Consider the following 25,880-nt stretch of genomic DNA (forward strand, 5'->3'; position numbering starts at 1 on the left):
CAGAGTAAACTGTGCCTGGACTTGAACAATTCTGTTTTTCGCGGGAGGCTGCTTGAACCCGGCAAGAAGGGGATACCGAGACTGGTGAGATTGTGCCTATTCTCTGTATGATGTTTGTGCTGTAATCTGTTGGGGTGATACCACACTGACATATATGTGCCTGCTAAATGAATTGTTTATTTGCCGTGATACCTTTGTGCCAAGAAGAGGCTGTTTTTGGTTTTGAATCACTTGGAGTTTTATGAAAACAATAAAACTGCACCTGTTTAGACCAAACCACATTGCTTGTGTGAATGCTGTCTAATGCCTGCCTGAAAACGTGAATTCCTACACAGCTATATACAATATTTTGAGTTATTACCCAGTTTATTTATGTATACATTTAAAGATGTAAACAAATTATCACATATCCGTAGGATCAGTGATCACTTGCTGATCAGTGGAGTTCTGACCACTCAGACCGACACTGATCAACAGAACAAGGAATTTTTATCCCCATTACAAAATGGAATAGCAGTTTGAATGCCTGATCACCAATCCATTCATCCTCTTTGGGTCTATTGGAAATAGTTGAGCGCAGCGTTCAGCAGCCTCATAGGGAATCACTGGAGTGGTGGTTGAACATGGACACTGCCGCTCCATCCTAATGAGGCTAAACGTTCCCCAATCTGTTGAACGGTCCCAGTGGTTGAGACGCCCACCAATCAATAAGTTATTACCTATCCATAACTTGTTTTGACTCCTCAACCCCTTTAACTAAATCAAGGACTGCATAAAACAAACCCCAAGACAAATAATCTCTTATCCGTCGCTGACATAAATTGTATACAAGATTTAGTCATGGATACAAAAAGTAATCAACCATTAGAGGAACCAGTGTTCTTTATATACATGATAGTCAGATAGGAAATAATATTTAAAGCTAAATCGAGAACTTATTATTATCTCACACAACGTTTATCACTAGGTACTCGCTAGCCCCAGGACCAAGAACTGACCTCCTGCACCCTCACAGTGGCTACACTGTATTGCTAGGCAGTGCATGACCATGACATCACTGTCTAGAAGGACCACTTGACATGGCAACTGGACAACATTGAAGCCTAGAGGCATATTTAAAACAGGGAAGGTCCTCCTGGCAATTGCATAATGGCCAACGCAGCATAGTTCCTTTTACACTAGGCTCCTGTAGTAACTGCAGACCTTACTGCCCAAACACACACAAAGTAGTAAAAAAAAGACCAGGATAAGTATAACTATTGAAGTATCATAGACATATAGTAGGTTCCTTACAATGGAGGAACAGGAGGTTAGCAAGACAGTGGGGGTCTTGTGACACCATCAGGGCTCACTAGACAGACAAAAAATGATCAACATTCCCCTAATCAGGATGTGTCAGTAACAGAATTGTCACGTGGGGCTTTAAGGAGACATGATAAATCTGCATCTATGTTGGTTATACACAGGTTACACCATGTCCTTTCCAATCAGAATATGTCAGTTATACACGGGTAAAGTGTTCATCAGTCTCACTGTATGTAAAGCAACAGATCCATGTCAGTCAGTGTTCTGTATCACTGCTACATAGGGTAAACTTTATCACGGTAAGAACTATATAAGTCCTCAAACACCCTACTGTACCCTGATCTAAGTCATTGACTTGCTGCAAAAGTGGGCATGCTAAAATGAACTGCGAATGGCGCACCCACCCACTGTAGGCTGGCCATATTGTGCCCTATATTGGCCCTTCAAAAACTAGTAACTTGCTCTGGCCGCATCATTGCTGATCCTGACACCTGGCCTGTTCCTAGACTCGTCTCTGAAAGGAAAGATAGATTAAATCAAGTATCAGGAAATTCACAGAGAATAGGTCTTGCCTTCAGTGAGGAAGCTGATGCTTGGGTGTCATTGGAACTTCCAACAGGATTATGATTCCGTGACACTGGGTCACATCCCATGGCCAAGCCATGAGATGGGATAGTCAAGGAGTCCAAGGTCAGAAGCCAGGAGGGTATGTCAAACAGAAGGAAGAGACCAACCACACAGTAGCTGAGTGTACATCTGGCAGAGGTCTGGAAGAAACAGCCCAGTCAAGTAGCCTGGCAATCACCTGGGACAATGAACACCTGGAGACAACCAGCGCCTCCCAGTCTCAGATTGGACGGCCGAGCTGTCAATCAACACATCGTTTGCTTAGCATGCCCCTGCACCAGACTGGACACACTGAGGGGTGGAACCATGACACAGACAATTAACATAATAGCAGATATTCATATATTATGTGAAATAAAGGCCTATATATTAAATATAAAAAGAAAAATGTTGAAACAGATCATGTTTAATGAGTTACTTCAAGTAATACCTATTTTACATGAAATACAAAAATAGGAATCTGAGATGAGTCACAAATATCCTTTGCCATTAATATATGAAGACATATGGGCTGTTTTAACTATTTTAAGATATTATACTATTGTTAATAATTATTGAAATAAATACTGAATTTTGATGTACTGTATCTTTAAAAGTTGAAATAAAACATCCACACATCTAGAAGCTAAAATTAAGTAGTAAATATGGGTAGAAAGTTTAAGTTCTTAAACTGGGCTCATTCTTAAACATAAAAATATTTTATAAGAGATATAGTAATAATGATTATCACAGTCATGCAGATTAATGTTGCATAGCATGAAAAGTCAGATGACTATCAAAGTGCACTATACCATGGGATGGTATAGGGAATCAATATGTTTGGTAAACATATAAACTGAGCAATACTTAATGGAGGTCCTCTTAACAATACGTCACTTGAATATAACTACTGCAATTGCAGAATTAGGAGTCCTGAAAATTTCCATTCTCATATTGATAGGCTGCCTGCTCATCGAAGTCCTGGGTCATGCCTTTCTGTTTCCTCCAGCCGGCCTTGCGGATTTCATTGCTTTGAATGGTAGCACCATACGTGCTCTTTTTACTGGGACTGGTGAACGATTCATTATTTAATTCGGTTTCTTCTGCTAGTTCATCATTGTCTATAATACCACATTTATCTTCACTAAGACTCTCCGGATCTGCCCAGTCCTGCTTTTCTCCGGAAGCAAAGATGCCATAAAAAATAACACCGCTGTAGTGGACTAAAGCAGCAATCAGAAATACGTTTTGCCATTCTTCACGAGTCTACAAAGAAAGTAAAGGCAACATCATTAAAATATCTTATAACTAATGAATTAGCAGTAAGTGGTCTATATTAGAATCTCGCAAAGAAACCTTGAATTAAACTGTCATCAACTGGACTGTACATCTCAGTCCTGACAACCTTCTGTTGCCTTCACCTCAAAATGTTTCCCAGATATGTGTTCTGCTGTGAATAAAATACGGCTACAAGAGATTTCTAAATCAATTCAATCTTGTGTTCTTTACTTTCTACACAATGCCCAACTTTCTTTTGAATTGGTGCTGTCTATACACTCATCTTCCCCTTTTGGATTATTGCAATATCTTTCTTTGTGGTTTCCCATCTAACACTCTTACACCCAACCAAATTCACCGTCAATTACGCTACCAGGTTAATACTTCTCTTTCTTGGTTACTCAACTGCCTGTCAGTGATTCCCTTTAACCAATGTGACAAGAGTTAATAATCCATGTGCTGAAATAAGAAGGCAGAATTTCTTCCTGGGGCTGATATTAGAAGCCTTTGTATCTAATATTAACTTTGCACTATAAAAATGCTGAAATATTGGACAAAAAGGCTTAAATTAAAATGTAACACGTCAAAGTGACATAATGTTCAGTAACGATTATGTAGCAATTTGTCTTTATAACAGTTGAAGCTCATAATTCTGATACATAACTCCAAATCCCATTCAGAGATTAAAAAAAAGCAAAAAGAAAAAAAATGTTTGTTTTGCCATAACCATTTACCATATACTGATTGTAAAATATACACATTGGTAACACAGTGAGCAGAAAGTTCTTAAAGATGTTATCCAGGACCTTTTTTTTCTTAATATTGTCCATAAACTAACAGACAGGTACTTGTTACATACCTGCCTATTGTGCCTGACACCAATCTTTGCCAGCACAGAAAAGCCTCTCATATGATGAGAGGTTGGAAAAGTTGGGCTTGTTTAGCTTAGAAAAAAGACGCCAGAGGGGATCTCATTTACATGTATAAATATATGTGTGGTCAATACAAAGGACGGGCACAGGACTTATACTTTCCAATGACCATACTAAGGACCAGGGGGCACTCATTACGGGTGGAAGAAAGGAGATTCTGACAACTGAACAGGAAAGGGTTCTTTACAGTTAGAGCAGTCAGACTGTGGAATGCCGACCACAGGAGGTAGTAACGGCAGACACTATAACAGCATTCCAAAAAAAGTGCTGGATGATTTTCTCAATACACATAACATTGAGATTTATAGTTAAATTAGTGGCAAAATGTACAATTGATGGAGAAAGGTTCAATTTGATGAACCTACTGTATTTTTCAGACCATAAGACATACTTTTTTCCCAAAAATTTTTGGGGAAAAAGGGGGTGCGTCTTATGGTCGCAATATACCGTATATACTCGAGTATAAGTCGATCCGAGTATAAGTCGACCCCCCTAATTTTGCCACAAAAAACTGGGAGAACTTATTGACTCAAGTATACACTCACTGGCCACTTTATTAGGTACACCATGCTAGTAAGGGGTTGGACCCCCTTTTGCCTTCAGAACTGCCTCAATTCTTCGTGGCAGAGATTCAACAAGGTGCTGGAAGCATTCCTCAGAGTTTTTGGACCATATTGACATGATGGCATCACACAGTTGGCGCAGATTTGTCGGCTGCACATCCCTGATGCGAATCTCCCGTTCCACCACATCCCAAAGATGCTCTATTGGATTGAGATCTGGTGACTGAGGAGGCCATTTGAGTACAGTGAACTCATTGTCATGTTCAAGAAACCAATCTGAGATGATTCGAGCTTTATGACATGGCGCATTATCCTGCTGAAAGTAGCCATCAGATGTTGGGTACATTGTGGTCATAAAGGGATGGACATGGTCAGCAACAATACTCAGGTAGGCTGTGGCGTTGCAACGATGCTCAATTGGTACCAAGGGGCCCAAAGAGTGCCAAGAAAAAATTCCCCACACCATGACACCACCACCACCAGCCTGAACCGTTGATACAAGGCAGGATGGATCCATGCTTTCATGTTGTTTACGCCAAATTCTGACCCTACCATCCGAATGTCGCAGCAGAAATCGAGACTCATCAGACCAGGCAACGTTTTTCCAATCTTCTACTGTCCAATTTCGATGAGCTTGTGCAAATTGTAGCCTCAGTTTCCTGTTCTTAGCTGAGAGGAGTGGTACCCAGTGTGGTCTTCTGCTGCTGTAGCCCATCTGCCTCAAAGTTCGACGCACTGTGCGTTCAGAGATACTCTTCTGCCTACCTTGGTTGTAACGGGTGGCAATTTGAGTCACTGTTGCCTTTCTATCAGCTCGAACCAGTCTGCCCATTCTCCTCTGACCTCTGGCATCAACAAGGCATTTCCGGCCACAGAACTGCCGCTCACTGGATTTTTTTTCTTTTTCGGACCATTCTCTGTAAACCCTAGAGATGGTTGTGCGTGAAAATCCCAGTAGATCAGCAGTTTCTGAAATACTCAGACCAGCCCTTCTGGCACCAACAATCATGCCACGTTCAAAGGCACTCAAATCACCTTTCTTCCCCATACTGATGCTCGGTTTGAACTGCAGGAGATTGTCTTGACCATGTCTACATGCCTAAATGCACTGAGTTGCCGCCATGTGATTGGCTGATTAGAAATTAAGTCTTAACACACAGTTGGACAGGTGTACCTAATAAAGTGGCCAGTGAGTGTAAGTCTAGGGTGGGAAATGCTCCATAGATTATTCCTCCATATGCTGCCCCCATAAGAAGCTCCTTAGATTATGCCCCCCATATGCTGCCCCCATAAGAAGCTCCTTAGATTATGCCCCCCATATGCTGCCCCCATAAGAAGCTCCATAGATGATTCCCCCATATGCTGCCCCCATGCTGGTGCTGCATGTAAAAATAAAAAAATGACATACTCACCTCTCCGTCGCTGGGTGTCAGATTCTCACCTGTCCTGCGTCCATGGCTGCTCCCCGCTATCCGCCACATCATCAGTCAGTGACGTTCAGACTGCAGGTGGCGCGGCGCGCACTAACCACGTCACCGCGCCCTCTGCTGTCTGAAGTCACTGACCGATGACAGACAGCAGCAAGCAGCCATGGACGCAGGACAGGTGAGTATCGCTATACTTACCCCTCCTGACGCTGTGTCTTGAGCACCCAGCTTCTCCGCGCTCTCTCTTCCTGCCTTCAGCGGTCATGTGGTACCGCTCATTAAAACTCATGAATATGCACATATTCATGAGTTTTAATGAGCGGCACCACGTGACCAGTGAAGGCAGGAAGAGAGAGCACGGGGAGAAGCTGGGGGCTCAAGACACAGCGTCAGGATGGGTAAGTATGACCTGACACCCCCGCTCCCCCTCCGACCCCCCGGTGTATATGACTCGAATATAAGACGAGAGGGGGACTTTCAGCCCAATTTTTTGGGCTGAAAATCTCGACTTATATTCGAGTATATACGGTACTTACAATCCTGTGGCTGGTGTGAGTGCGGCGGGGCTCTGTGGTGTGTTGGAGGTGAGCTGTGCTCCAGGGCAGTGGCAGCGGCTCTCTGTGCTCCGTGGGGGACTCCACCGGCATTTCCTCAAAGCCCGGGAGGCCTACACACATCCATTGTCGCCATGTTACGGTGGCCTCCGGGAACAAGGCCGCCAGGCCAGGGGCAGTGCATGATCAGATTCAGATCTCGTCCTGAGATCTTGGGAGACAGATCTGAATCTGAGCATGCGCCGCCCCAGCCCGGCGGCCATGTTCTCGGCGGCCATGTTGCCAACGGCCATGTTTCCAGAAGCCACTGTAAAATGGCAGCAATGGATGTGCGGCAGCCTCTGGGCTTTGAGGAAATACCAATGGAGCCCCCCACGGAGCACAGAGAGCCGCTGCCACTGCATTGGAGCACAGCACCTGCACCGGAGCACAGCCCCCCTGCCTCAGCACAGCCCCCCTGCCCCAGCACAGAGCCCCTGCCCCAGCACAGAGCCCCTCTGTCCAGAACAGTACTGCCACCCCTGCCCCAACAGAGCCGCCACCACCGCATCAGCTTGGGATGGGATTTCCTGGAGGCCACCGCACCAGCCCAGACCACCAAACGACCCCTGTGACCTCTCCTCCACCTGTGCCGATCCATTCCCTGGTAAGCTGAATTTGGACTGTAAGATGGACCCCCATTTGACACACTACTTTTATCCCTTATTTTTCTTCTGTAAATTTGGGGTGCGTCTTATGGTCCGGTGCGTCTTATATAGTCCGAAAAATACGGTAGGTCTTTTTTTTTTTTTACCTATATAACTATGTTCCCCCTGTGGTGGTTTCCCAGAATTTTTTTTTTTTTTACAAATGTACAATATATCTATGTGAGAGGTTATTCAGAGCTCCGTATCAAAATGTTGATCTTTAAAATTGCATGTATTATGTCAGCAAGATGTGAGTGGTAAATAAAATACTAGATGTGTATTTCCTGAAGGAAGTACAGATAGTGCTTTGAAATGGTGCTCGGGCTGCCCCTTTAAGAGAGACTTGCCTGCTACCTCTGCAAGACTTTCAACTTAGGATCCTTTTTAACTGTGGGTGCCTCTCAGGGGCCACTTTGGTCGATTTGGTGGGCGGGGCCCCTCAGGGTCTGAATTGGTGGGTGGGGCCCCTCAGGGTCTGATTTGGTTGGCGGGGCCCCTCAGGGTCCGATTTGGTGGGCGGGGCCCCTCAGGGTCCAATTTGGTGGGCGGGGCCCCCCAGGGTCCAATTTGGTGGGCGGGGCCTCTCTGGGTCTAATTTAGTGGGCGGGGCCACTCTGGGTCTAATTTAGTGGGCGGGGCCACTCTGGGTCCGATTTGGTGGGCGGGGCCCCTCAGGGTCCAATTTTGTGGGCGGGGCCCCTCGGGGTCCAATTTTGTGGGCGGGGCCACTCTGGGTCCGATTTGGTGGGCGGGGACACTCTGGGTCCGATTTGGAGGCCAGGGTGGCTTAGCCTCCGATTTGTAGGCCAGGGTCGATCAGCCTCTGATTTGGAGCCTGGGGTCACTCAGATTTCGATTTGGCGCGCCGGCCCTTTAAGAATCACTTAGGCGCGTCGGCCGTTTAAGAGCCAGTTTGGCGCACTGGGCTTCTAAATCCACTTTGGCGCACATTCTCTCTCAGGGGCATGCGTCATGTGATGAAGCTAGATTTGCATTTGTGCTGTGGGTTTCGCTTTAAGAGCTGATATTATCTGCCAGAAACTCTGTCCTGGAGGGGTCATGAAAAGTTCGTAGGCATTGACATAGTAACTTGGTGTGCCTGCACATATCAATGAGCTTAACTGCCATTTGAATTGCCTCAGGGCATGTTTTCCCTATGGCAACATTTTCCCATTGAAATGCATTGAGGAAAATGTTTTTTCAAATGCAAATTGCGCAAAAACTACAAATCCGATCGACACGAAAATTACTTAGCACACCACTCATGGACGCTGGCTTCGAAAGGACACCTCAACAGAGTCTGTGCGTGTAGCGGTTCAGGCTGCATTAATTGCACAAAATCAACTGAATAATAATAATAAGAAGAAGCAGAAGAACTAGATGTGCATTTCCTGAAGGAAGTACAGATAGTGCTTTGAAATGGTGCCCGGGCTGCCTCTTTAAGAGAGACTTGCCTGCTGCCCCTGAAAGACTTTCAACTCAGGATCCGTTTTAACGTGGGTGCCTCTCAGGGGCCAGTTTGGCCTTAGGGTCTGATTTGGTGGGTGGGGCCCCTCAGAATCCGATTCAGTGGCCTAGGCTCCTCAGGGCTTGAATTAATGGCTGGGATCCCTCACGGTCTGATTTTGTGGGTGTGGCCCCTCAGGGTCCGATTTTGTGGGTGTGGCCCCTCAGGGTCCGATTTTGTGGGTGGAGCACCTCAGGGTCCGATGTTGTGCCCGGGGCCCCTCAGGGTCTGATTTTGTGGCTGGGGCCCCTCAGGGTCCGATTTTGTGGATGGGGCCCCTCAGGGTCCAATTTTGTGGCCGGGGCGCCTCAGGGTCCGAATTGGTGGGTGGGGCCCCTCAGGGTCTGATTTGGTGGGCGGGGCCCCTCAGGGTCCGATTTGGTGGGCGGGCCCCTCAGGGTTTGATTTTTTGGATGGGGCCCCTCAGGGTCCGATTTGGTGGGCTGGGCCCCTCAGGGTTCGATTAGGTGGGCGGGGCCACTCTGGGTCTAATTTGGTGGGCGGGGCCCTTCAGGGTCCGATTTGGTGGGCGGGGCCACTCTGGGTCCGATTTGGTGAGCGGGGCCACTCTGGGTCCGATTTGATGGGCACGGCCCCTCAGGGTCCGATTTGATGGGCGGGGCCCCTCAGGGTCCGATTTGGTGGGCAGGGCCTCTCTGGGTCCGATTTGGTGGGTGGGGCCACTCTGGGTCTGATTTGGAGGCCAGGGTGGCTCAGCCTCCGATTTGTAGGCCAGGGTCAATCAGCCTACGATTTTGAGGCCGGGGTGGCGCAGCCTCCAATTTGAAGCCTGGGGTCGCTCAGCTTTCGATTTGGCGCGCCAGCCCTTTAAGACTCATTTTGGTGCGCCAGCCCTTTAAGAATCACTTTGGCGCGTCGGCCCTTTAAGAGCCAGTTTGGCTCACTGGGCTTCTAAATCTACTTTGGCGCACATTCTCTCTCAGGGGCTTGCGTCATGTGATGAATCTAGATTTGCATTTGTGTTGTTGGTTTCGCTTTAAGAGCTGATATTATCTGGCAGAATCTGTGTCCTGGGGGGGTCATGTGAAGTTTGTAGGCATTGGCATAGTAATTGGGTCTGCCTGCGCATATCAATGAGCTTAACTGCCATTTGAATCGCCTCAGGGCATGTTTTCCCTGTGGCAACATTTTCCCATTGAAATGCATTGAGGAAAATGTTTTTTCAAACGCAAATTGCGTAAAAACTACAATCTGATCGACACGAAAGTTACATAGCACACCACTCGTGGACGCTGGCTTCGAAACGACACCTCAACGGAGTCTGTGCGTGTAGCGGTTCGGACCGCATTAATTGCGGGAAATCAACTGAATAATAACTAGATGTGTATTTCCTGAAGGAAGTACAGATAGTGCTTTGAAATGGTGCCCGGGCTGCCCCTTTAAGAGAGACTTGCCTGCTGCCCCTGCAAGACTTTCAACTCAGGATCCATTTTAACTGTGGGTGCCTCTCAGGGGCCACGTTGACCTGTGGGCCCCCTCAGGGTCTGATTTGGTGGGTGGGGTGTTATGAATGGGTCACCGAGGAGGAAAAAACCTAAACAAGCTAAGCCCAGAAAAACCAGAGAAGTTGGTAACTATGCAGATTGCAGATCCCTGATCCTAACCACACAACTAGCAGCAGCCGTGGAGCGTACCTACGATGAATCTAGATGCCTTGTCACGGCCGGAGGACTAAATAAGCCTAAAGCAAGAAAAGGGGAAAACTAACTGCCCCAGAGCAGACCCCAAAGGAATAGACAGCCCCCACACATCTATTGACGGTGAAACAAGATGAAAACACAAACCCAGGCAGGAAAATAGGCTGAGCAAACGATGGGGCCCAAACTAACTAGAAAGGAAAGGAAAGGAAAGACACTGTCTGCAATCTGCCCAAAACTCTACAAAATAATGTCCAACACTTCTGATAACAAAATTAACCCTGAAGGCACTAGACTTCTCCCACTATATCAGCACTCTGAAATATTCTGAGACAGAGCAAAAAGAGGCCAATCTAAAAAGGGACAAAAAGCAAATTGGCAAATATAGATAAATAAGAGTGGAAATTCAGCACAGCCCCAGCCGGGGCTGTCTGACCACACAAAAAACTGAATAGAACAACAAAATCAAGTGTTAACAATAGCAGAAAAATTTAGCTTGAGCTGACTGGTACAGAGCTGAGAAGCAAGACCTGACAAGCAGTAGGAATCACCAGCACCTGAGTAGGGAGTCAGCTGTCTTAAATCCAATCTGAGATTCCTGAGGTCCAATCGTCATCCTCATTATCAGGTGGCAGATCTCTACTGATTAAATCAGTCTCACTACCTCCTGTTACCACCAGAGGGAGCCTAGAAGGAGAACTCACAACTGGTAGACCAGAAAATGAACTCACAACAGTACCCCCCCCTTGAGGAGGGGTCACCGAACCCTCATCCATGCCACCAGGCCAGTCAGGATGGGCCCGGTGAAAAGCACGAACCAATCTATTGGCATGAATATCAGAGGCAGAGATCCAAGAATTATCCTCCTGGCCATAACCCTTCCATCTGACCAAATACTGGAGTCTCCGTCTAACCAAACAAGAATCCAATATTTTCTCTACCTCATATTCCACATTGCCTTCAACCAACACAGGGTCAGGAGGTGCTGCCATAGGAACCACTGGCTCAACAAACCTCTTCAACAGAGATTTGTGAAATACGTTATGGATCTTGAACGTAACTGGAAAAGCCAATCGAAAAGAAACAGCATTAAGAATCTCCAAAATCTTATAAGGTCCAATAAATCTTGGCTTAAATTTTGGATATGCAACCTTCATAGGAATATTCTTAGATGACAACCAAACCATATCACCCACTTTAAACCGGGGACCAATGGTCCTATGCCGGTTGGAAAATCATTGGGCCTTTTCCTGAGAGAGTGACAACTTATCCACCACTTGGTCCCATATCTGCTGCCTTCTCTCAACCACAGTGTCCACACCGGGGCAGGACGAAGATTCCACTTGCCCTGAAGAGAATCGAGGATGAAACCCAAAATTACAGAAAAAGGGTGACATCAAAGTGGCAGAACTAGCTCTATTGTTCAGCGCGAATTCTGCCTAGGGCAAAAATGAGACCCAATCATCCTGATCGGCAGATATAAAACATCTTAAATAAGACTCCAAGGTCTGGTTTGTTCTCTCAGTCTGTCCATTGGTCTGGGGATGAAACGCGGAGGAGATGGATAACTGAATTCCCAGACTGGAACAAAAGACTTTCCAGAATCTGGAAACAAACTTAACTCCTCTGTCGGACACAATGTTCTCAGGAATCCCATGTAACCGAACCACCTGTTGTAAAAACAAGGGCACCAACTCAGCGGAAGATGGCAACTTTGGGAGTGGTACAAGACGGACCATCTTCAAAAATCTATCACAAATCACCCAGATAACAGTCATTCTCTGAGAGACAGGAAGATCAAAAATAAAATCCATTGAGATATGGGTCCATGGCCTCTTGGGCACCGGCAGGGGCATCAGCAACCCACTAGAACGAGAACAGGGTTTAGACCGAGAACAAGTCCCACAGGACTGTACAAAATTCCTGATATCACGAGATAAGGCAGGTCACCAAAAGGACCGACTCACCAAATCTCTGGTACCAAAAATACCTGGATGACCAGCCAATGCGGAGCAATGAATTTCAGACATCACTCTCTTTCTCCACTGGTCAGGAACATACAATTTTCCAATGGGACAACACTCAGGTTTGTCCTCCTGAAACTCTTCCAGAGCACGTCTCAAATTGGGCGACATGGCAGAAAGAACTACCCCCTCACCTAAGATGGTAGCATGCTTGGTCACAACAGGAGAATCAGCAAAGAAACTCCTAGAGAGGGCGTCTGCCTTGACATTATTAGTGCCCGGAAGAAAAGAGACCACAAAATCAAAACGTGTGACAAGGCCCACCTAGCCTGTCTAGGATTCAAGCATTTGGCCGACTCCAGGTAAATCAAATTCTTGTGGTCAGTAGGGACCACGACTTGATGTTTAGCTCCCTCCAACCAATGTCTCCACTCCTCAAATGCCCATTTCATGGCTAACAGTTCCCGATTCCCCACATCATAGTTACGTTCGGATGGGGAGAACTTTCGGGAAAAGAAAGCACAGGGATTCATCTTAGAAGTCACAGGGTCTTTTTGGGACAAAACAGCTCCTGCACCAATCTCAGAAGCATCTACCTCCACCTGAAATGGAAGTGAGACATCAGGTTGCTGTAAAACCGGAGCTGAAGTAAATCTCCGCTTAAGCTCCTGAAATGCTGAGACCTCAGGAGACCAATTCAGCACATCAGCGCCCTTCTTGGGCAGATCAGTCAGTGGTTTGACAATACCAGAAAAATTACCTATAAATTTACGATAGAAATTAGCAAAACCCAAAAACTTCTGGAGGGCCTTCAAAGAAGTAGGCTGAACCCAATCATAAATGGCCTGTACCTTGGCCGGGTCCATTTCAATAGTCGATGGAGACAAGATAAATCCCAAAAATGAAATCCTCTGTACACCAAAGAGGCATTTTGATCCCTTAACAAACAGGGAATTCTCCCTCAAAATCCGGAACACAGTCCGGACGTGTTCCACATGAGAATCCCAATCACTAGAAAAGATCAAAATATCATCCAGATAAATGATCAAAAACTTATCCACAAAGTCACGGAAAATATCATTCATAAAGGACTGGAAGACAGAAGGGGCATTAGTGAGCCCAAAAGGCATCACCAGGTACTCAAAATGTCCCTCCGGAGTATTAAACGCCGTCTTCCATTCATCCCTGTGCTTGATGCGACTAAGATTATACGCCCCCCTGAGGTCAAGCTTAGTAAACCAGCAGGCATTCTTAACTCTGGAGAATAAATCAGACATCAGAGGTAACAGGTACTGATATTTAACCGTCATTTTGTTAAGGGAACGATAATCAATACACGGTCTTAATGAACCATCTTTCTTGGCCACAAAAAAAAACAGCACCTAAAGGTGACGAGGATGGTCTTATATGACCCTTCTCCAATGACTCCTTAATATAGGATCGCATAGCATCATATTCAGGTACAGATAAGTTGAAAAGCCGACCCTTGGGAAATTTACACCCAGGCATCAACTCAATTGCACAGTCATAACTCCAATGAGGAGGCAAAGATGCAGACTTACTCTCACTAAATACATCAGAAAAATCGGCTAGATAATCAGGAATATCATGAGACTGAGGAGAGGTGGAGAAAACAGGAGCATCTCTAAGAACACACTGACAACCCCAACTCACCACAGACCCAGATTTCCAATCCAAAACTGGATTATGAGTTTGCAACCAGGGAAAACCCAGAACAATAGTATCATGCAAATTATGCAGCACCAAAAATTTACAATTTTCTTGGTGGTCTGGGGTAACTCGCATTATCACCTGGGTCCAAAACTGAGGTTTATTCTCTGCCGAAGGAGTAGCATCAATACCCCTCAAAGGAATAGGCGTCTGCAGAGGCGTCATGGAAAAACCACAACGTTTAGCAAAGTCCAAATCCATCAGATTCAACGCTGCTCCTGAATCCACAAAAGCCTTAGTGGAAAACGTGGATAAGGAGCAGATCAGAGTAATTGCCAAAAGAAACTTAGTTTGTACACTGCCCACAGCAAATGTGTATGCAAAACGTTTCTCTCGTTTAGGGCAGACAGAAATAGTATGAGAGGCATCTCCACAGAAAAAACACAGCTTATTACGCCTTCTAAACTCCTGACATTGCGCCCTAGAGAAAACCCCATCACATTGCATAGGTTCAGACGTTTGTTCAAAAGGTGGCAGCGCCTCCCATGTAGTTTTACGTTCACGTAAACGCCGATCAACTTGAATGGCTAATGACATAGAATCATCCAGACCAGAGGGAACAGGAAATCCCACCATAACATCTTTTATGGTCTCTGCTAAACCCTTCCGATAGAGAGCTGCCAAGGCACCATCATTCCATGTAGTAAGGACCGCCCACTTTCAGAATTTTTGACAGTATAACTGCAGAATCCTGACCCTGGTTTAATGCCAACAGGGTTCTCTCAGCTTGATCAACAGCATTAGGTTCATCATACAACAACCCCAAGGCTTGAAAAAATGCATCCACATTAGTCAGAATAGGATTTTCAGGTGTCAGAGAAAAAGCCCAATCCTGGGGATCGCCGCGCAGCAAAGAGATGACAATTTTAACCTGTTGCGCAGAGCTCCCCGATGAGTTAGGCTTCAAGGCAAGAAATAATTTACAATTATTCTTAAAATTCAGAAATTTAGACCGATCCCCAGAAAACACATCAGGAGTAGGGATCTTAGGTTCAGCAGTATGTCACTGAATGAGGTAGGTGGAAATTCCCTGCACTTCAGCAGCAAGTTGCTCCACACGATCAGACAATTGCTTAATCTCCAGTAGGGAAAAATCCTCCTACGGCCCCAGAGAAAAAGAGGAAAAAATACATATAAAAAAAAATTCTGACACTTTTTTTTTTTTAACAACTTTTTCCTGCTTTTGAGTACCCTAGGATCTGCGGTATGGCTGGTGATTCTGTTATGAATGGGTCACCGAGGAGGAAAAAACCTAAACAAGCTAAGCCCAGAAAAACCAGAGAGGTTGGTAACTATGCAGATTGCAGATCCCTAATCCTAACCACACAACTAGCAGCAGCCGTGGAGCATCCTACAAAGAACCTAGATGCCTCGTCACGGCCGGAGGACTAAATAAGCCTAAAGCAAGAAAAGGGGAAAACTAACTGCCCCAGAGCAGACCCCAAAGCAATAGACAGCCCCGACACATGTATTGACGGTGAAACAAGATGAAAACACAAACATGGGCAGGAAAATAGGCTGAGCAAACGATGGGGCCCAAACTAACTAGAAAGGAGTGGAAAGGAGAGACACTGTCTGCAATCTGCTCAAAACCCTACAAAATAATGTCCAACACTTCTGATAACAAAATTAACCCTGAAGTCACTAGACTTCTCCCACTATATCAGCACTCTGAAATATTCTGAGACAGAGCAAAAAGAGGCCAATCTAATAAGGGACAAAAAGCAAATTGGCAAATACAGATAAATAAGAGTGGAAATTCAGCACAGCACCAGCTGGGGCTGGCTGACCACACAAAAAACTGAATAGAACAACAAAATCAAGTGTGAACAATAGCAGAAAAACTTAGCTTGAGCTGACTGGAACAGAGCTGAGAACCAAGACCTGACAAGCAGAAGGAATCACCAGCACCAGAGTAGGGCGTCGGCTGTCTTAAATCCAATCTGAGGTTCCTGAGGTCCAATAATCATCCTCATTATCAGGTGGCAGATCTCTACTGATTAAATCAGCCTCACTACCTCCTGTTACCACCAGAGGGAGCCTGGAAGGAGAACTCACAACTGGTAGACCAGAAAATGAACTCAGAACAGTGGGGCCCCTCAGGATCTGATTCGGTGGCCTGAGCTCCTCAGGGCTTGAAATGGTGGACGGGATCCCTCAGGGTCAGATTTTGTGGCCGGGGCCTCTCGGTCCGATTTTGTGAGTGGGGCCCCTCAGGGTCTGGTTTGGTGGGCAGGGCCCCTCAGAGTCTGATTTGGTGGGCAGGGCCACTCTGGGTCCGATTTGGAGGCCAGGGTCGATGAGCCTCCGATTTGGAGGCCGTGGTCGATGAGTCTCCGATTTGGAGGCCGGGGTGGATGAGCCTCGGATTTGGAGGCCGGGGTGGATGAGCCTCCGATTTGGAGGCCGGGGTGGATGAGCCTCCGATTTGGAGGCCGGGGTGGCTCAGCCTCCGATTTGGAGGCCGGGGTGGCTCAGCCTCCGATTTGGAGGCCGGGGTGGCTCAGCCTCCGATTTGGAGGCCGGGGTGGCTCAGCCTCCGATTTGGAGGCCGGGGTGGCTCAGCCTCCGATTTGGAGGCCGGGGTGGCTCAGCCTCCGATTTGGAGGCCGGGGTGGCTCAGCCTCCGATTTGGAGGCCGGGGTGGCTCAGCCTCCGATTTGGAGGCCGGGGTGGCTCAGCCTCCGATTTGGAGGCCGGGGTGGCTCAGCCTCCGATTTGGAGGCCGGGGTGGCTCAGCCTCCGATTTGGAGGCCGGGGTGGCTCAGCCTCCGATTTGGAGGCCGGGGTGGCTCAGCCTCCGATTTGGAGGCCGGGGTGGCTCAGCCTCCGATTTGGAGGCCGGGGTGGCTCAGCCTCCGATTTGGAGGCCGGGGTGGCTCAGCCTCCGATTTGGAGGCCGGGGTGGCTCAGCCTCCGATTTGGAGGCCGGGGTGGCTCAGCCTCCGATTTGGAGGCCGGGGTGGCTCAGCCTCCGATTTGGAGGCCGGGGTGGCTCAGCCTCCGATTTGGAGGCCGGGGTGGCTCAGCCTCCGATTTGGAGGCCGGGGTGGCTCAGCCTCCGATTTGGAGGCCGGGGTGGCTCAGCCTCCGATTTGGAGGCCGGGGTGGCTCAGCCTCCGATTTGGAGGCCGGGGTGGCTCAGCCTCCGATTTGGAGGCCGGGGTGGCTCAGTCTCCGATTTGGAGGTCGGGGTGGATCAGCCTCCGATTTGGAGCCTGGGGTCACTCAGCTTTCGATTTGGCGTGCCGGCCCTTTAAGCCTCATTTCGGTGCGCCGGCCCTTTAAGAATCACTTTGGCGCGTCGGCCCTTTAAGAGCTAGTTTCGCTCACTGGGCTTCTAAATCCACTATGGCGCACATTCTCTCTCAGGGGCATGCGTCATGTGATGAAGCTAGATTTGCATTTGTGCTGTGGGTTTCGCTTTAAGAGCTGATATTATATGCCAGAATCTGTGTCCTGGGGGGTCATATGAAGTTCATAGGCGTTGGCATAGTAACTGGGTGTGCCTGCGCATATCAATGAGCTTAACTGCCATTTCAATCGCCTCAGGGCATGTTTTGTCTGTGGCAAAATTTCCCCATTGAAAAGCATTGAGGCAATTCATTCCAATGACGGGAAAATGTTTTTTCAAACACAAATTGCGCAAAAACTACAAATCCGATCGACACGAAAAATAGCACACCACTCGTGGACGCTGGCTTCGAAATGACACCTCAACGGAGTCTGTGCGCGTAGCGGTTCGGGCCGCATTAGGCTGGTTTCACATTAGCGCATTTTCAGCGCGCGCACGGCCGGGGGTAGCTCCGCCCCCGATCCGGCTCTCTGCCCGGCGTGCCCGCCCCTTCCTTGTAGCGCCGCCTCCTAGCGGACAGCGGCGCCTGCGATCGGCGCACCCTATCTTTAGCATAGGGTGCGCCGATCGTGCGCAGGCCGTGCGCTAGTTGCGCTTTGACCTGCGCTGCGCACTTTTGACGGTGCGCCGTGCGCGCCAAAATCCGAAAAGTTTGATTTTGGCGCGCACGGCGCACCGTCAAAAGTGCGCAGCGCAGGTCAAAGCGCAACTAGCGCACGGCCTGCGCACGATCGGCGCACCCTATGCTAAAGATAGGGTGCGCCGATCGCAGGCGCCGCTGTCCGCTAGGAGGCGGCGCTACAAGCAAGGGGCGGGCACGCCGGGCAGAGAGCCGGCTCGGGGGCGGAGCTACCCCCGGCCGTGCGCGCGCTGAAAATGCGCTAATGTGAAACCGGCCTTACTTGTGGAAATCAACTGAATAATAATAATAAGAAGAAGAAGCAGAACTAGATGTGCATTTCCTGAAGGAAGTACAGATAGTGCTTTGAAATGGTGCCCGGGCTGCCCCTTTAAGAGAGACTTGACTGCTGCCCCTGCAAGACTTTCAACTCAAGATCTGCTTTAACTGTGGGTGCCTCTCAGAGGTCACTTTGGCCTGTGGGGCCCCCCGGGTCTGATTTGGTGGGTGGGGCCCCTCAGGATCCAATTCGGCGGCCTGGGCTCCTCAGGGCTTGAATAGGTGGGCGGGGCCCCTCGGAGACCGATTTGGTGGGCGGGGCCCCTCGGAGACCGATTTGGTGAGCGGGGCCACTCTGGGTCCGATTTGGTGAGCGGGGCCACTCTGGGTCCGATTTGGTGAGCGGGGCCACTCTGGGTCCGATTTGGTGAGCGGGGCCACTCTGGGTCCGATTTGGTGAGCGGGGCCACTCTGGGTCCGATTTGGTGAGCGGGGCCACTCTGGGTCCGATTTGGTGAGCGGGGCCACTCTGGGTCCGATTTGGTGAGCGGGGCCACTCTGGGTCCGATTTGGTGAGCGGGGCCACTCTGGGTCCGATTTGGTGAGCGGGGCCACTCTGGGTCCGATTTGGTGAGCGGGGCCACTCTGGGTCCGATTTGGTGAGCGGGGCCACTCTGGGTCCGATTTGGTGAGCGGGGCCACTCTGGGTCCGATTTGGTGAGCGGGGCCACTCTGGGTCCGATTTGGTGAGCGGGGCCACTCTGGGTCCGATTTGGTGAGCGGGGCCACTCTGGGTCCGATTTGGTGAGCGGGGCCACTCTGGGTCCGATTTGGTGAGCGGGGCCACTCTGGGTCCGATTTGGTGAGCGGGGCCACTCTGGGTCCGATTTGGAGGCCAGGGTGGCTCAGCCTCCGATTTGTAGGCCAGGGTCGATCAGCCTCCGATTTGGAGCATGGGGTCACTCAGATTTCGATTTGGCGCTCCGGCCCTTTAAGAATCACTTAGGCGCGTCGGCCCTTTAAGAGCCAGTTTGGCTCACTGGGCTTCTAAATCCACTTTGGCGCACATTCTCTCTCAGGGGCATGCGTCATGTGATGAAGCTAGATTTGCATTTGTGCTGTGGGTTTCGATTTAAGAGCTGATATTATCTGCCAGAATCTGTGTCCTGGAGAGGTCATGTGAAGTTCGTAGGCGTTGGCATAGTAACTGCCTGCGCATATCAATGAGCTTAACTGTCATTTCTATCGCCTCAGGGCATGTTTTGTCTACGGCAACATTTCCCCATTGAAAAGCATTCCAATGACGGGAAAAAAAAATTTCTAACACAAATTGCGCAAAAACTACAAATCCGATCGACACAAAAAATACTTAGCACACCACTCATGGACGCTGGCTTTGAAATGACACCTCAACGGAGTCTGTGCGTGTAGCGGTTCGGGCCGCATTAATTGCGGAAAATCAACTGAATAGTAAGAATAAGTTAGCAGCGCTCGGATTACAATAAAGTGGTTTTTTCAAGCACTATAATAATCATTAATAAATATTACATAAAATTATTGCAGCGACACAAGTAGCATAATATAAAACCGACTACCCAAAACAAGCAGAAATGCAAAGAAAAATCAAAGCCCACATAAGTAGCTTTAATCAAAACAAGAAAAATTATCTCCAATGGTGAAAATGGATCATTGATAGTCCTGACACGGGTCAATTTTATATAGGTGGTTTGTAACATATAAAAGCCCCCTAAACTAAGAAGAGGATAACAAATGTTTTATGTTATCCTAAAAATCATGTATCCGTAGAACCATTGGTATATAAAGGGATGTATAAATTGCATATTAGTGTATACCTCCATGGTTCCTGTAAAGCAGTATAACTTACACAATTACATTCGAGAATCTAATACTGCTGCTATACGATCAAAGCTGTGACACTATTAGCACGTTTTCCATTTACATTGACATTGCACTGCTGACTTTTACCTTATGTCTGGTCATAGCACCCACAATAAGTGGGCACACCATTCCAGATAAGGTTCCAACACCATTAGATATCCCCATAAGAATACTGGCATATCTTGGTGCGATGTCCAGATGGTTGACATTAAAGCCTGCAACAAGAGAAAGTTTGGTAAAAAGAGTCTCATTTTATGTGATATACCGACACAAAGAAGCAAGTATTTGTGAAGAGTAAAGGAAACGATACATGGTTTTCTAAATATTTTCACAATATAAATCTGAAAATTGTGATGCGTGCAGCCTGTAGTAGAGACTTATTCTAATATTCTAATCATGGCTGTTTGCCAAGTTGCTCCTTTTTTTACTTTTAGTTGTAAAGAATGAATAAAACATGGTTTCAATGGATTCCTGAGGGTCACATCAATCACTAAAACATGGGTCTCATGGCTGAAAATGCATGCTGACGGTCATTGTGTATGGGACTCACATGACTTGGCTATCTCTGACCGTCCCCTAGACAATGAATGACACACTTTTGAAAATTTTAAACCATTCTTAATTTCATTGATAGGTTTTAATGGCATTGATAAGTAGGACATCTACTCTATGAACCACACAGTTTTAACGATAGTATCGGATTTAATTTTAAAAAATTGTAACATGTACATCACTTTTACTGCAATCTATCATATCATCCTTAAAGGGAACCTGTCACCAGGTTTTTCCCATATAAAGTATGTCCAGCACCTGTATGCTCTCTGTTACAGCATTCTAGAAGGCTGTGTATACAAGTCCCCAATGCGCTCTCCATAAAACAGAAAATATATTTTATTATACTCACCCAAAGAGCGGTCCCTTTCCGATGAATGTCGCTGTTCTTGATCCGGCACCTTCTCTCTTCTTGCTTAGTGTGGATGATGTGTTCTGCATTATCCACACAGTGTCCTCCATCGCACTCCTGCACAGGTGTACTTCTCTGCCCTGCTGAGGGGAGAGCAAAGTATTGTAGTGCACATGCGCCTGCCCTCTTTGGCCTTTCCCCACGCATGCGCAGGGCAGAGAGAACTGCTCCTGTGCAGGAACGCGATGGAGGACATCCACGTGAAGCCAGAAGTAGGACAACGACCACAAGAAATGAGGAGGCTCTGCATCAAGAACAGCGATGGCCATCGGACCGGAGGTGAGTATAACTCAAGCTATTTTTTGTAATATAGAGAGTGCACTGGGGACTTATAGACAGAATTCTAGAATGCTGTAACAGAGTGCGAATAGATGCTGGCCCTGCTTAATATGGGAAAAACCTGGTGACAGATTCCCTTTAATCTTCACATTATCTTTCAGCACAGATATTAACATTATTAGAAAATGTGCTAATGCCATAATGAGAAAGAGAAAAAGGATTCTAATGGCAGCTCCTGGCATCTTAGCTCTGATTTACTAATCAGTATCACATTGTAGGTCTGGCACGAAAACATCACAATGGAGCCAATATTATTTACATTCTACAATCAGATTCTGTAACCGGCTGATCACTCCGATGTTATCAAGCACAACATTCATTAATTATAACAATGTCAAATATTCGTTTCTTTGTTTGAAGAAATGAAAACAGGAGGCAACACTGATTGACATTTAATTACAACTCATCGTGTTAATGTATCTTTTTCAGCATCTGCAACATAGAATAATTAAAATAGATGCAAAGTGGGGGATGAAATCTGTTCAGGGTGGATTAATACAGGCTTCAGGTAGGAAAAAAAAAAATATTTAAACAGAACCCAATAGAATGGTGAGAGCAGAACAAGGCTGTAATATCTAACAGCATAATAAAATAACTATAAACGATTCAAACTATGTTTCATTGATTTGGGGCCAAGCTTCTAAAAGCATCTTATGGGACTTACAATTTCCAGCTAACTTATTGAATGGACGGCCACCAAAAATCCACAATACTAAGTCAAGCAAGCCCTTCCACCCCTTCATTCTGTAATAAATGGGAGTTTCAGCATCTAGACCGAGATGTTTAAAAACTTAAATGGGTTGTCCCATAAAGTAGATAGTGTTAGGGTCGGCGGAACGCACCAGATATAAATAATAGGAGGTGCGTTCGCCGCCCGGGGTCCACCGTGCGGTAGGTGACAAGACCGCTGCTGAGTAATGGCGGATGCACCGAAAGGTGAGGTACTGCGCTCGGGTTAACGTCACCCGAACGCTAAGTGCGGCTCTGTTCACACACAGAGTCGCTAAAACAACAGAGTTGTATGAGGACGCTGGCCCTGTTTACTCCACAGGATACCCAGCGAATGACGCTGCAACCGCAGACGCCAAGAACGCTGCAACCGCAGCACGGCAATAACTATCGCTGCTGAGCGACGGCGCCGGAACGACCGAGCACCGTCGGACACTAGTGTATCGTGCAGGAGGCACAGTGGCGTGTAGCTGGCCACAACCTGGAGCTGACTACCCAACAATCTGTCACCATTCGTAATAACCGAGGGAAGGGGTTTCAAATGAGTCAGTCACCAGTCCATGCATCCATCACCATACAAACACAGCATAATATGCTACACTAGCGCATGGCCGAGCCGCCATGCGGGCTTTTTATAGCCATGCGCTTCCGGGACCTTCCAGTACTATAGGAAGGACCAATCAGATCCGACATAGGACCTGCACATGTGACCCCTGCTCTCCACTGAGAGGACAAGTTGTGGGCATGCCTAGTAGCACGGCATGAGGACTTAGCCTCGGGAGCAGTTCCCTGCAAAGCAGGTTGCGTCACCATTGCTGCACCAGAGGTGGCAGCAACATCCAGGCTCACAGAACGAGTCAGAGGGAGATGCCTGGCCAGCCGAGATTGCTGAGCAGGAGTCCGAGCGGTCGGAGAGGAATGGGAGACCGCAGGATGTCTGGCTCTGGATTCCCGCTGTGCAGTGCCAGGAATCCGACGCCTAACAGATAGAAAATAAATATATGAATTCCAATGTACAGTTGTGCTCAAAGTTTACATACCCCAGCAGATTTTTCCTTTCTTGTCCTTTTTTCAGAGAATATAAATGATAACACCAAAACTTTTTCTCCACTCATGGTTAGTGGTTGGGTGAAGCCATTTATTGTCAAACTAATGTGTTTTCTCTTTTTAAATCATAATGACAAACCAAAACATCCAAATGACCCTGATCAAAAGTTCACATACCCCATTTCTTAATGCCATGTATTGCCCCCTCTATCCTCAATGATAGCTTGAAGTCTTTTGTGGTAGTTTTGGATGAGGTTCTTTATTTTCTCAGATGGTAAAGCTGCCCACTCCTCTTGGCAAAAAGCCTCCAGTTCCTGTAAATTAATGGGCTGTCTAGCATGAACTGCGCACTTGAGATCTCCCCAGAGTGGCACAATGATATTGAGTTCAGGAGACTGAGATGGCCACTCCAGAACCTTCACTTTGTTCTGCTGTAGCCAATGACAGGTCGACTTGGCCTTGTGTTTTGGATCATTGTCATGTTGGAACGTCCAAGTATGTCCCATGCGCAGCTTCCAAGCTGAAGATTGCAAATTTGCCTCCAGTATTTGCTGATGACGTGCTGCATTTATCTTTCCTTTAACTTTGACCAAGTTTCCTGAGCCTTTGTAGCTCACGCATCCCCAAAACATCAGTAGGAATGGTGTTCCTTTCATCATAGGCCTTGTTGACCTCTCTCCAAATGTAATATTTATGGTGTGGCCAAAAAGTTCAATTTTGGTGTCATCGCTCCAAATGACCTTATTCCAGAAGTTCTGAGGTTTGTCTCTGTGCTGTTTTGCATATTTTATGAAAGATACTTTGTGGCATTTGCAAAGTAATGGTTTTCTTCTGGCAACTCGACCATGCAGATAATTTTTGTACAAGTGCCTCCTTATTGTGTATCTTGAAACAGCCACACCTCTAGTTTTCAGAGAGTCCAGTATTTCAGCTGATGTTATTTGTGGGTTTTTCCTTGCATCCCGAACAATTTTCCTGGCAGTTGTGGATGAAATTTTTGTTGGTCTACCTGACCATGGCTTTCTTTTTACAGAGCCCCTGATTTTCCATTTGTTAATCACAGTTTGAATGCTGCTGACTGCCATTATCAATTCCTTTGATATCTTTTTGTATCCCTTTCCTGTTTTATACAGTTCAACTACCTTTTCCTGTAGAATCATTGACAGTTCTTTTGTTTTCCCCATTACTCACAATCCAGAAATGTCAGTGGCTGGATGAAAGATGCAAGAGTCTGTCTGGATGCCAGAAACTCACTCAGCTTTTATGCTCACACACTGATTACAAGCAAACAGGTCACAAGTGAGGATGTTACTTTTAGTAGCCATTCAAACCCATTTGTGTCAACTTCTGTGCATGTTATCAGGCCAAAATCACCAGGGTATGTGAACTTTTGATCAGGGTCATTTGGATATTTTGGGTTGTTATTATGATTTAAAAAGAGAAAACACAGTAGCTTGACAATAAATGGCTTCACCGAACCACTAACCATGAGTGGAGAAAAAGTTTTGGTGTTATCGTTCATATTCTCTGCCAAGAAAGCAAAAATTCTGCCGGGGTATTTAAATGTGGCACCCCTGAGGGTCCAGTCGTCACAGCGGTACTGCACCTCACCCAGAGGTGTAGTATCCCACCTTTCAGGTAAGATGGAGACACCTGACCTAGCTCTGACACAACACTGCATCCATCACACAATATAGCAGCAGGTGCTGTGCTTCACCAGCCCTGCTGGCTAGGAAAGGGTGTTAGAAGGTGGGTGGACCTTTAGAGTTAGAACGGGAGAATAGAGGGAAGTTAGAGGAGCCTTCCCTTAGGGAAAAAGGGGAAAGACATGCATAGGCAACCCTCCCATAGGGGAAGGAGGAAAGGGATAGATTTGTGCAGCAGACTCCTGGTCTGAGGGGCTGCTGGTAGGGACTGAAGGAAGCTCCCTGAAGGGGAAAGGGAGTCCCAGAGGCACGGGCTGAGCAAGTTCTACCCCATGGGGCTCATTCCACAATGACGGATGTCAGGTGGGGGAAGTCCAGGTCGCAGAAGGGTCTTGGCCCCTAGCCTAGTGGAGTGGACAACAGGACTCAGCTAGAAAGCCGACAGCTGTGGCAACTTTAGGGGCCACAGCCAACTACCACAGTTATCTTCTCCGAAAAGGTAGCCAGATAGGATAAAGGAAACGCAGTAGGCACGTTATCTGACAGGATCCACAGCTGCTGGCCTGGGACACTGACTGTGAGGTGCTGGGAAGGAAGAGAAGTGGAAATCAGCACTGCGAGATGGCCAGGGAAGGCACATACTGACAGGGAGTTTTGGAAAGGTGTTCTCTATCTGCCTGGAGGTTGGCTGGATCCTTCACATGGAGGACGTAGCACCAAGCGGCATCTGTGTGCACCAGAAATGTGGGTAAAGCTTTGGAACTGCATTCAGCTGTGTCCTCTGTTCTCTTC

General features: G+C 47.2%; 1 protein-coding gene across 1 annotated transcript in view; it reads right to left on the reverse strand.

Annotated features, from left to right (window-relative positions):
* Window positions 1-2,301: 2,301 nt before the first annotated feature.
* Window positions 2,302-25,880, reverse strand: part of SLC17A8 (solute carrier family 17 member 8) — a 76,950-nt gene continuing 53,371 nt past the window's right edge. Inside the window, exons 11-12 of the mRNA XM_073545039.1 lie at window positions 20,451-20,578; window positions 2,302-3,177 (exon numbers count right to left, since the gene is read on the reverse strand). Of these exons, the coding sequence (XP_073401140.1) occupies window positions 2,836-3,177; window positions 20,451-20,578 (470 nt within the window). The 3' untranslated portion in view covers window positions 2,302-2,835. The remainder of the gene's footprint in view (window positions 3,178-20,450; window positions 20,579-25,880) is intronic.

Source organism: Dendrobates tinctorius, unplaced genomic scaffold (genome assembly GCF_039654945.1).
Source record: "Dendrobates tinctorius isolate UK_male_01 unplaced genomic scaffold, ASM3965494v1 ptg000139l, whole genome shotgun sequence".
Classification (NCBI taxonomy): Eukaryota; Metazoa; Chordata; class Amphibia; order Anura; family Dendrobatidae; genus Dendrobates; species Dendrobates tinctorius.